The sequence below is a fragment of the Heteronotia binoei genome, chromosome 19 (genome assembly GCF_032191835.1).
Source record: "Heteronotia binoei isolate CCM8104 ecotype False Entrance Well chromosome 19, APGP_CSIRO_Hbin_v1, whole genome shotgun sequence".
NCBI lineage: Eukaryota > Metazoa > Chordata > Lepidosauria > Squamata > Gekkonidae > Heteronotia > Heteronotia binoei.
In genome coordinates, this window is record NC_083241.1 from 977,611 (window position 1) to 990,030 (window position 12,420).

Sequence of the window (12,420 nt, forward strand, 5' to 3'; positions counted from 1 at the left end):
GATATAAATCCAATATCTTCATCTACCTCACAGGGTGTCTGTTGTGGGGGAGGAAGGGAAAGGAGACTGTGAGCCGCTCTGAGACTCTTTGGAGTGGAGGGCGGGATATAAATCCAACATCATCTTCTAGCAAGGGGCAGTGCTGTGGTTTCCCATGCGGTATTTCTGCTTCTCCTTTGTCTCGGCAGCTGCTCAGGCTTCTGTGTTTTCTTTCCTACCAGGTGAGGTGAGAGGGTGACGCCTCCTCCTCCCCAGCCTTCCCCCATGGTGGGGTTTGGGGCCAACCGGAGGGGTGGCCGTCTCCCTTCATTCCTTTTTGTGGCTCTGCTGCTCGTCATCGCTTTCCTGGCCTTCAACTACTGGAGCACTTCATCTCGCCATGCTGTTCTGCAGGAGGAAGTGGCCGAGCTGCAGGGCCAGGCCAAGCGGAGCGATGTTGCCCGCGGGCGCCTGGAGAAGAGGAACTCCGAGCTCCTGCTGCAGGTGGAGTCGCACAAGAAACAGCTGGAGCAAAAGGAGGTGGACCACAGCCACCTGAGCGGCCAGCTGCAAGCCAAGGATGGGCAGATCAGGAAGTGCGAGGAAAGCAAGGTGAGGCCTTCTGTGGTGCTGAACTGAACCCCGCTGACAGAGAGCATTAATTCTCGAAAGCTTATGCCTCTAAAATCTTGTTGGTCTCTAAGGTGCTACTGTACTCAAACGTAGCTGTAGTCCAGCACGGCTACCCTCTTAAACTGAAGCCTTTGGTGTTGCTTAGCAGGTTCTGAATCTTTGCCAGGGAAGTACTGAGTTTGCATTCAAGCTACTGCATATTAGATTTAAGAACATAAGAACATAAGAGAAGCCATGTTGGATCAGGCCAACGGCCCATCAAGTCCAACACTCTGTGTCACACAGTGGCAAAAAATGTTATATACACACATACACTGTGGCTAATAGCCACTGATGGACCTGTGCTCCATACACTGTGGCTAATAGCCACTGATGGACCTGTGCTCCATACACTGTGGCTAATAGCCACTGATGGACCTGTGCTCCATATTTTTATCTAAACCCCTCTTGAAGGTGGCTATACTTGTGGCCGCCACCACCTCCTGTGGCAGTGAATTCCACATGTTAATCACCCTTTGGGTGAAGAAGTACTTCCTTTTATCCGTCTTAACCTGTCTGCTCAGCAATTTCATCGAATGCCCACGAGTTCTTGTATTGTGAGAAAGGGAGAAAAGTACTTCTTTCTCTACTTTCTCCATTCCATGCATTATCTTGTAAACCTCTATCATGTCACCCCGCAGTCGACGTTTCTCCAAGCTAAAGAGTCCCAAGTGTTTCAACCTTTCTTCATAGGGAAAGTGCTCCAGCCCTTTAATCATTCTAGTTGCCCTTCTCTGCACCTTCTCTAAAGCTATAATATCCTTTTTGAGGTGCGGCGACCAGAACTGCACACAGTACTCCAAATGAGACCGCACCATCGATTTATACAGGGGCATTATGATACTGGCTGATTTGTTTTCAATTCCCTTCCTAATAATTCCCAGCATGGCATTGGCCTTTTTTATTGCAAACGCACACTGTCTTGACACTTTCAGTGAGTTATCTATCATGACCCCAAGATCTCTCTCTTGATCAGTCTCTGCCAGTTCACACCCCATCAACTTGTATTTGTAGCTGGGATTCTTAGCCCCAATGTGCATTACTTTGCACTTGGCCACATTGAACCGCATCTGCCACGTTGACGCCCACTCACCCAGCCTCAACAGATCCCTTTGGAGTTCCTCACAATCCTCTCTGGTTCTCACCACCCTGAACAATTTAGTGTCATCCGCAAACTTGGCCACTTCACTGCTCACTCCGAACTCTAAATCATTTATGAACAAGTTAAAAAGCATGGGACCCAGTACCGAGCCCTGCGGCACCCCACTGCTTACCGTCCTCCACTGCGAAGACTGCCCATTTATACTCACTCTCTGCTTCCTATTACTCAGCCAGTTTTTGATCCACAAGAGGACCTGTCCTTTTACTCCATGATTCTCAAGCTTTCTAAGGAGCCTTTGATGAGGAACTTTATCAAAAGCTTTCTGGAAGTCAAGGTAAACAACATCTATCGGGTCTCCTTTGTCCACATGTTTGTTCACCCCCTCAAAGAAATGCAACAGGTTAGTGAGGCAAGATCTTCCCTTGCAGAACCCATGCTGAGTCTTCCTCAATAACCCGTGTTCATCAATGTGCCTACTCATTCTGTCCTTGATAATGGTTTCTACCAACTTTCCCGGTATTGAAGTCAGACTGACTGGCCTGTAGTTTCCCGGATCTCCTCTGGAACCTTTTTTAAAGATGGGGGTGACATTTGCTACCTTCCAGTCCTCAGGAATGGAGGCAGATTTCAATGAAAGATTACAGATTTTTGTTAGAAGATCCACAAGTTCAACTTTGAGTTCCTTCAGAACTCTCGGATGTATGCCATCCGGACCCGGTGACTTATTAGTTTTTAATTTGTCTATCAGTTGTAGGACCTCCTCATTTGTCACCTCAATCTGACTCAGGTCTTTCAACACCCCTTCCAAAATTAGTGGTTCTGGGGCGGGCAAAAAGTTCTCGTCTTCTACAGTGAAGACGGAGGCAAAAAATTCATTTAGCTTTTCAGCCATTTCCCTATCCTCCTTCAGTAATCCTTTTACCCCATGGTCATCCAAGGGCCCCACTGCCTCCCTGGCTGGTTTCCTACTTCTAATATATTTGAAGAAAGTTTTATTGTTGGTCTTTATGTTTTTTGCAATATGCTCCTCATAGTCCCTTTTTGCCTGCCTGATCACAGTCTTGCATTTGATTTGCCACAGCCTGTGTTCCCTTTTACTAATCTCACTTGGACTGGTTTTCCACCGCTTAAAGGAGTCCTTCTTACCTTTTACAGCTTCCATTACTTTATTTGTTAACCACGCAGGCCTTTTCTTATGCCTGTTTGTGCCTTTCCTAACTTGTGGTATGTATTTTATCTGAGCTTCTAGGATTATAGTTTTAAATAGCGTCCAAGCTTTCTCAAGGGTTTTGACCGTATGTACCTTTCCTTTCAGTTTCTTCCTCACATGCCTCCTCATCTCAGTGTATTTACCCCTTTTAAAGTTAAACGTGGTTGTGGTGGTCTTTTTGGACAACTCCCTATTTATACATCCTTACCAGTTGCCTTCTTACCTTTCATAGCACCTGAATTAGGGCTGCTCTTACTAATCAGATTTTAAGGGATTGAGGAAAAGGTAGAATTAATTTAGGCAAAGCAAAATTTTGCAGATCTTACAGCACTGCTAGTGAAAACAAACATTTCACTGCTAGTGAAAACAAACTGCTAGTGAAAACAAACATTTATGATGGAAACAATCTTCTTGTGCTATTTACCCTGTGGACCACCTAGGATTCACTCAGATATTGGTTATCCAACATTTGTGGAAGTCAAACAAACTAGCAGGAAGAAGATGAACATTATTCATAGAGAAATTGCTCAAATAGGACCGGGAGACTCTCTCAAAAGAAGCTAGATGGAAATGTTTTCCACTTCATCAGAGAATCAGGTACTCAACCTAATTTGATCTGCCTCATTATCTCAGCATGCAGGCAGTTCCAAAATTGATAAGTTGTAATGTGCTGCCAACAGCCATATGAAGGGCTGCTTTCTCAAGATATCTTCAGTTCTTTGCCCTTTGGCAGTGGTTGATTCATTGCCCCATATTTTTTCTCTTGTCTAAACTATGCAACTACCGGAGAGAGATTTCTTAGAAAATGGCCAGTAAAGTATTTGGCCATTTCTGACACCTCAAGATTACTTTTGAGCAGTTTTTGCAAAAGCTGTATTGTGGACATGGCAGACTTCTATTTTACTGTGACGTTTAATTATTGTGTTTGGCCTATGGGCTGCTAAACTTGGCACTTGATCACTTGGCATTCATTCAGACATTGGTTATCTAATGTCCCAGATGCACCCATTCAAAGATCTGACAAAACAAATGGAGGTAGTAGATTCTTCTTGTATCCTTGCCTCCATAGACTTTCTCTCTGTAGGTATGGGCAATGAGAGTTTTAACCTTCAATGTTCTTTTCAGTAGCCAGAAATACACTTTCTGTGCAGCTAAGCCAGGGGTGGGGAACCTCCATCCCTTGAGGTCACTTGGTGTGGCCCTTGGGGATTGCTGGGCGAACCAAGCCATGTGGAAGCTTTCCTGGGGCCTGGGTTGGCCAGCAAGGATCGTGGGGCCCAGCCGCGCTGTGCAGCAGCCTTCCCAGGGCCAGGCAGGGATCATAGGGCCCAGATGTACTGTGCGGCAGCCTCCCTTGGGCCTGGCTGGCTGGCCGGCCAGAATTGCTGCAGGGCCTGGAAAAGTTACTGTCACCGTTCAGTTTGCACTTGATTACCCCAGATGGTGTGGCTTAATATACTAATGAGTGTGTGACCTAATAAGCTAATATTAGGGGATGTGGTCTAATATGCTACTGAGTTCCTGCTGGGCTTTTTCTACAAAAAAGCCCTGGACCTATGAATTTGCCTAGGGTGGCGGGCCGTGTGTGTGTGTGTGCCAGATTAGGTTCTCCCCACATGATTTCAAATAGAAAAAAGATTATTTGCATTAATTTTGCTGGCCTGAATCGTTCTCCCTTGGCGGAGCATTGTTTTTAAGTTGATAATTTTTTATGACCCGCAAATGATGTTATAAATATCCATATGGCCCTTGGCAGAAAAAAGGTTCCCCACCCTGAGCTAAGCAATGCTGAACTTGAGGTTTGCATTGTGTTTGGATGCTGAGTCTGTGCTTTGGTAATGAATGTTGCACTACAAGTAAAAAAAGTGTTCGTCTTGGAGGTTAAAAGCAATTTCTCCCTGTTCTTAGACAACTGGAGTAGAAGCCTGATTGTTCAGCTTGCTCAGGCACATAGAAATTTTTTATCCCTTTCCTCTGATGGCACTTTGTTAGCTACCAACAAGTCTTAATAGTTGTTCAGTGGCTGCAAAGTCTGCTGCATCAAGACTATATTACGGATGCGCGGCTTACATTTTTTGAATGTTATTAATACCTGGTACAAATGGAATTAAAAGCCAACTAGTGCTTATGGCCAGGGCCTGTGTTAAGGCATGGTACATAACTCTCCAAGAAGTAATAAGTCTTCTAGTTTTTTGTCTTCTTATAAAGGAAATCCTGTCTGCTTTGCTTCTGGTTTTGAGTGTAGGCTAGGCTGGAAATAAACAAATTTACCATAAGGGAAACTAAGCAGTGCTTCTGGTGTATTTGTCATATGAAATGCAATAATAGGAACTTCTGGCTGTCTAGCGCAGGGGTGTCAAACATGTGGCCTGAGGGCTGAATCAGTCCCCTGGAGGGCTCCTATTAGGCCCCCAAGCAACTGGCTGTCATGTGCTTCTTTCTCCCTCTCTCTTGCTTCCTTCTGCATCACAGCTTGCTTTGCCAGACTTGCTCAATTGCACAGGAGCTGCAGTGCAAAGTATCTATTTTCTCAATTGGCTGAAGCTCTTCCTTTGGGGAGGAAGGGGGGAGGGATAGCTTGCTTTGCCAGGCTCTCTCAATTTCACTGTTGAACTATTCACTGCCACAGGAGGTGGTGGCGGCTACAAGCATAGCCAGCTTCAAGAGGGGATTGGATAAGCATATGGTCCATCAATGGCTATTAGCCACAGCTTATCGTTGGATCTCTGTGTCTGGGGCAGTGATGCTCTGTATTCTTGGTGTGTGTGTGGGGGCACAGTGGGAAGGCTTCTAGGGTTCTGGCCCCACTGGTGGACCTCCTGATGGCACCTGGGTTTTTTTTGGCCACTGCATGACACAGAGTGTTGGACTGGATGGGCCATTGGCCTGATCCAACATGGCTTCTCTTATGTTCTTATTGAGCCAAGACTCTTTTCCTTTTATTGGTTGAGGCGCCTCCCCCTCCCAGTCTCCTGGGGAAGGAAGGAAAGAGCTTCCTTAGCCCAGTTCCCTGGATCGCATGAAAGATATACAAAGAAAGCACCTTTGAGACCAACAAATGCTAATGTTTTAAGTTTTTTTTTTAAATTGTGTTTGTCTGTGTCCCTTATAAAGTTTATATCTCTGCTACCTGGCATTACATTTTATAACACACATGGCGTGGTCCAGTGTGGTCTCATTTATGTCAGATCCGGCCCTCATAACAAATGTGTTTGACACTCTGATCTAGTGTGAAATTACAGATGTAATTATAGATATGAAGTTTAGCTGCCCAGCATCAGTTTGACATTTTCTTTTCAGCAATTCACAAGAACTTTAATCTCATAATAGGACTATACATCTACATCATTTTAAAGTCCTATTTTTCCTTTACAGGTCAAGCTTCAGAATAACATATCCTACCAAATGGCGGACATACATCGCTTGAAGGGTAAGAAATCCTGATTGAGTAAAGTGAGAGAAATACTTTTCACAACAGTTAAATCTCGCAGTTCTCTTAATCCAAGCATGGGTGACAAAAAGGAGTGGAGAGGTGTAGCTGACTAGAACTGTGTAGAAGGTCCCAGGCCTTGCTCTGTAGGCCTCAGTAGCATACTTACCCATTTCCTCTGCCCACTACCCTACCCAAAGCAGGATTTTGGGGAGCGCAACAGGAAGTTAGCAGCTTGAAAATTTGGGCTTTGTGTGTGCAGCAGCAGTGCTTGTGCCTAACAGCCCAACCCCTTGTTAAGTCGCAGTAACCTCTCTTGTTCCTACAGCAAGGACAGGAATACTTACCATAAAGGAATACTTCTTCCCACAAACAACCCTGGGTTGAAGTTATGTCATGAATCTGATGTACACAATAGTGAAAGTTACAACATCTCTAGTGAAAAGATAGGAAATGCCACTGGTGGGTGTAATGATATGCCCACCTATTGTGGCCACTTCAGTCAGAAATATTATAGCTGAGTGTTCATTATTATAATAGTAACTTCTGAATTACTATGCTGTATGCTGATGGAAAGGGAGTCTCTTATTATGGCTGGTAATCAGAAATGTAAAATTTATGGAAATTTTGAACCCATACAAAACCATTTTTGTGGAAAATTTTAAATGTATGCAATATTTAGTTTCCTATGAAACCAGAATAATCTTTGACTAATAAGATAAAATGCATCATTTATAATTTAGGACATATTGTACTATTTGGCATTTTTGTAGAGTTGAAAAGTATAAGAAAATGTGCATGGAATACTTGAGAAAGAGTTGCAAATTACAGCACCTGTGTTATAATTGTACTTCTCTCTTTAATTTTTGCCATTGGAGAGGCAGCATGAAAATAGAAGGTGATAACAGAGAACAAATTCTATAGTAAACAAAAAAGGAACTGCCTCAGGATTGCAGTGGGTAGGATTGCAGGATTGCCAACATATCTGGGTTATAAACTAAGCTTTGTGACATTTGGAAACAGTGATGTTTTTTTTTAAATGTATTTTTAAATATATAGCGCGCTAATCGTCAACATTATCAAAATGTAAACAAGTACTGAAAATGTTCTTGTTTGCATTGTACAGAAGAATTGTTATCTGGTTCTTCATTATCTTGCATAAAACCTCGTATTTCATTTCACTCCGAAAGGGCGGGGAGGAGGTTTTTTCAGTGCTCCCAAAAATTTCCCATTTTTTTTGCTGGAAAAAATTGAAAAGTTCTCCAGCTTTTTCTTGCTTTTTCATCTGGAGCGTGGGTGACAGAATGCTGTGTATGCATAGGTGCTCATTTGATTAAATGCTGAGGCATTTTAACCCCAACAAATGTGGTGTGGCATAATCTGTAGGCAGCAAACGTAATTGTGCTGTGCTAGTGAGATGCAACATACAAAAGTAATCCCCCCCCCCCCCCCGGATGGTCCTCTTGTGCTCAAGAGATGAGACTAAGCTCTGGGTTTCATGTCACTTAGCTGAGACCGGCTTATATTGAATTTTCAAAAGAAGTAGCTAAACTTAGAAAATGTCTGTTTGAAAATGACAGGTTTAACTCACCAAGGGACTTTTTAATCTCTTTGGCTTTTACACTTAGAACAACTTGCGGAGCTACGACAGGAATTCATCCGTCAAGAAGACCAGCTTCATGAATACAAGAGCAACAATACACAGCTTCTTAAAAGGCTGGAGTATGAAAGGTATGAGATTTGATTGTCGCAGCATTTCTTAAAGCTCTGAGCTGGTACTAACATGGCCTGGTCATGAGTGTTCTGTACCCTTTTGGTGTCTCCTTTGAGATCAAAATACTCATTTCAGTTGTTGTTTTTTCCCCTGCTTTTTTGGTTGTAGGAAGTAGGTGTGTCAAAGTTTAACACAAGTACTCGTAGTTAAGGTCTGTCTAGCGCTAAGGCCAGGCAGAATAATTTCCGATGTTGGGCTTGCCTGGAAGGGTGGGGTGGAGGGGAGGCAGGGCATGTAATCCAGCTTCTGTTGACCATTCCTTGAGATATCCAAAGAGGATTTCCCTGGGAGAAGCCAGGAGTTGTACAAGCGGGGCTTTGTTGTCTAAACATAGTATTGGTCACCAGGAGTGGAATGACTTATGGTGTCCGTATCCTACATCTTGACCCCATCAAGGCATAATTAATAACTGAGCTGAATAGGGAGAGGTTGGATCTGAATTTTCCCAAGTAATTGTTTTGCTTCTGCAAGGAATGTTTCTCTAATGGAGAACAGCAGTCTAGGGAGGCAAGAAACTCCAGAACAAACTTTGAGTCCAGTTGGGCACCTTTAAGACCAACAAAGTTTTATTCAAGGTATAAGCTTTCATGTGCATGCTCGCTTCCTCAGATACAATGAAATGAAGTTACCAGTTCATACACATAGGCACAGGTTGAGCAGTAAATTGGCATGGAGTGTAATAAAGATAACGTTTGTTATGTTAAATGGTAACCACATAAACCAAGCTTGTTGATCCTGAATCAGATAAATATCTTCATTATGTTCATGCTAATTTATTGCTCAGCCTCTGCCTGTATGTATGGGCTGGAAAATTCCATTTCATTGAATCTGAGGAAGTGTGCGTGCACACGAAAGGTTATATCTTGAGTAAAACTTTGTTGGTTTTAAAGGTGCCTGACTGGACTCAAGCTCTGTTCTTCTTCAGACCCACCTAAAGAAATTCCGGAGTGTGTGCTTTCCATGCAGAAATTTCCAAGTTCGGTCCTCAGCATCTCTAATGGAAGATTTTCATAGCAGAGAGCCAGGAGAGTCCTAGATGGGCAGAAGGCAGCTTCATATGTTCAGTACCTCCCAGGAAGTAGAAAATAAACTTGTCAGAGAAGCATAATTCGCAGCACAGATTCTTCAGCCAAATGTAGTGATTCACAGTAATGCGCTGCGTGTGAACAAGTATATAAATCTATAATCTGAGAAACTTTTGAGATGAGAGTTTGCCTGTGTGCCGTGATTAGTGTCTAGGACTGTGTGGGCCCAGGTTCAAATCCCCACATAGCCATGAAGTTCCCTGTTCTAACACTGGGTCAGCTTTGCCCGTCTCGCAGGGTAAGAGGAGGAGAGAACCATGGCTGCTGCTACTCTGTGCTCCCTGGTGGAAGGGCAGAGTGGAAAAGTAACGGGCAAATAAGATGTCCCATCTTTGTGCTTCAGTTTTCAGTGTGGGCAGCAGATCAAAGAACTGAGGCTGCAGCATGAAGAAAATCTGAAAAAATTAGAGGACCATGTTTTACAAGAGCAAAAGGTACAGTTATCTAAAATGCTGGTTGCTGATGGTGTTTTGTGTTAGTAAGCATGGGTGAAGTGGCTGACCCTTGTCCCCGAGACAGAGGAAGTTAGGCAGAGGAAGAGCGGATATTTCTGCATTGTGCCCGCCGGGTTGCTGTGTGCAGAATCAGTGCAAGTGTGGGGGACTCCTGGAATTCATCTGAAAAGTTTGCCAGCTTTCAAAGGGAATGTACATTTTCCTTTCCTGTGCAGAGGAGCCCGTCCAGCAAATACATGGAGGCAGATCTGAACAGTAACGCTGCAGTATTGAAGACAACGCAAGAGCTGGGTGAAAGGAATGTCATGAAGAGTGAAGAGCCTTCCGTAAACAATATCTCAGATGGCAAAGGTCTGTTGTCTGGCATAACTGTGGTAGGACACAGATACAAGTTAATTATGCCCCTGTTAATTTCTTGGTGGGGGCCAAGGACCTCCTCAGTCACAAGGCCCACCTGTCGAAAACCTGTAGAAGGTACCTCTGCAGTGTCACTTAGGAGCGTGTCTTATTTGGCCTTAGGCCATTTGCTCTGGAACTAGTCCAGCCCCTGTAGCAGCTGCGGAATCACTTCGGACTGAGAGGTAGTAAGGGGGAAATTTCTTTGTGTTTTGGTAGAGAAAATTAAGCCAGGAGATGACGCGGGCATGCCTGGGATAGAAGAGAATGACCCTGCTAAAGCGGAAGACAACCTCACTGGTTAGCCATTTTGTATTTATTTCTAAAGCACAAAATCTAGTAGATAATTTTCTAAAACTTCACAGTATTTTACTTTGTTAATGCTCCATGTTAGCTGCAGAACATGGCCAAGAGAATTCAACAGGATAACTTTATTATATTGATTAAATGCATATTAAAATCAATGTAATATTATTTCTCAGAATTCGTGCAGTTTTAGTTGCGAGCTTGTTAAATGTGTGGCATGAGTTCCTCTATGTCCTTAGAGAAGATAATTGTACAAACTTGTTAAGCATTCCAGATTTCTTGTATTGAAGCTGCAGAGCCTCAAAAAGTCTGAGTGGGTACATGCCCAGGAAAATGCTGTTTGCACTTGGTGATCAGGCAGCAATTTTTCTCCAGGCCAGTTTTAGCCAGGGATCCTGGAGGGTAGTGGTGGTATCATCATCATCATCTTTGCCAACTTCTGGAGTGGTCACTATAACTTTTGGTTGTGTCTTTTATAACTCCTGGCATGGAGCATGTGTGGGAGAGGTGTTTGTGAATTTCCTGCATTGTGGGGGTTGGGGTTGGACTAGATGGCCCTGGAGGTCCCTTCCAGCTCTGATTCTTTGATTCTTAATTGCTGAGCTCTAAGTGGGATGTCTTGTATGATTGGCTATAGTTTGAGTTGCTTTGCTTCTAAAGTAGAAGAATGTGACAGTAGAAAAGTTATGGAAGGTGTCCCTACAAGTTTTGATAATCCTTTATACCAGGGGTGGCCAAACTGTGGCTCAGGAGTCACATGTGGTGCTTTCACACATATTGTGTGGCTCTTAAAGTCCCCACTACCCTGTTGGCTGGCTTGGAGAAAGCATTTCTCTCTTTAAATCACTTCTCCAAACCAAGCCAGCTGGCAGCTTGGAGAATGCATTTAAAGTTAAACTTGCTTTCTTTCTACCTCCCTCCCCATCTATTTTCCTTCCTTCCTTCCTACATCTGTCTTGCGACTCTCAAACATCTGACATTTATTCAATGTGGCTCTTGCATTAAGCAAGTTTGGCCACCCCTGCTTTATACTTTGCTACAGATTGCTGAAAGTATACTGCTCATTGGGGAAGCTAGTCTGCGGAAAGACTTCAGAGTGGGAGATCAGGTGCTGCATAAGAAACTCTTAATTCAGTGGGCTGCTTTGATTTGTATACTTAATCTCCATTATGTAGGACCTTGAATCTGACAGTCTTATTTGGTGAAATTCTTTATAAGTAATGGAGGTGAATAGCATTACGAGTGTTAACTGGTTTACGATCTGTTTTTATTATCCTTATTTATGGGATTTGTTTGCATAACCTTTGTGGAATTGTTATGCTTGCTTGGGTTTTTTTTCTTAATAAAAGAGTTAGATGTTATTGAAAAGCATAATTAACCCTGAGGTTTTGCTTGGTTTTCTGGGGGCCCTAGTGTCTGATTCCCAATAAAATAAGCTGCTCTGTTCTGAGCAGATACATCTGAGAGCATCTGTATTAACATAGATGTCTTAGCAGGGAGTTCAGTTATCCTTTGTGCAGATAGACTCCTCACCTTTCATGTAACTGAGCTCACAATAATCACCTAATTAGGTATGAATAAAATTTGTTCTAAGACAGCTTCCATGAAAAGGTGTGCCATGAAAAAGTGTGAAATAATATGTCTGCTCTGTATAATATAATGTGGGGGTCTCCAGTGTGAGCCCTGGTGCCTGCCAAGAGATTTTTTTTAAAAGTGGGCGGGGCAAGTGGGACTTTCATCCAGCAAGGCTTCTGATTGGCCACTAAAGATCTGATTGGCTGTGCAGATTTTTAAAAAGCTGTTTCAGCAGCAGCTGCCACTGCAGCACAAGAATCTTCACTGTATTAAAATATTTTTGATCACTGTATTCATTTTAAAAGGTATCCTGTCAAACCAGACTTCTGCCTGAAATACTGATGAGTTACTATTAAAGTTATTCATAACCTGATATTTTTTGGTTTGTTGGCTCCACCTCTTCTGGCAGCCGTTTTGTGAATGTGCTCATCACTAT

General features: G+C 43.3%; 1 protein-coding gene across 1 annotated transcript in view; it reads left to right on the forward strand.

Annotated features, from left to right (window-relative positions):
* Window positions 1-223: 223 nt before the first annotated feature.
* GOLM2 (golgi membrane protein 2) overlaps window positions 224-12,420 on the forward strand; it is a 30,608-nt gene continuing 18,411 nt past the window's right edge. Inside the window, exons 1-6 of the mRNA XM_060259933.1 lie at window positions 224-591; window positions 6,339-6,393; window positions 8,022-8,124; window positions 9,596-9,686; window positions 9,923-10,058; window positions 10,323-10,403. Coding sequence (XP_060115916.1) covers window positions 265-591; window positions 6,339-6,393; window positions 8,022-8,124; window positions 9,596-9,686; window positions 9,923-10,058; window positions 10,323-10,403 — 793 coding nt within the window. The 5' untranslated portion in view covers window positions 224-264. The remainder of the gene's footprint in view (window positions 592-6,338; window positions 6,394-8,021; window positions 8,125-9,595; window positions 9,687-9,922; window positions 10,059-10,322; window positions 10,404-12,420) is intronic.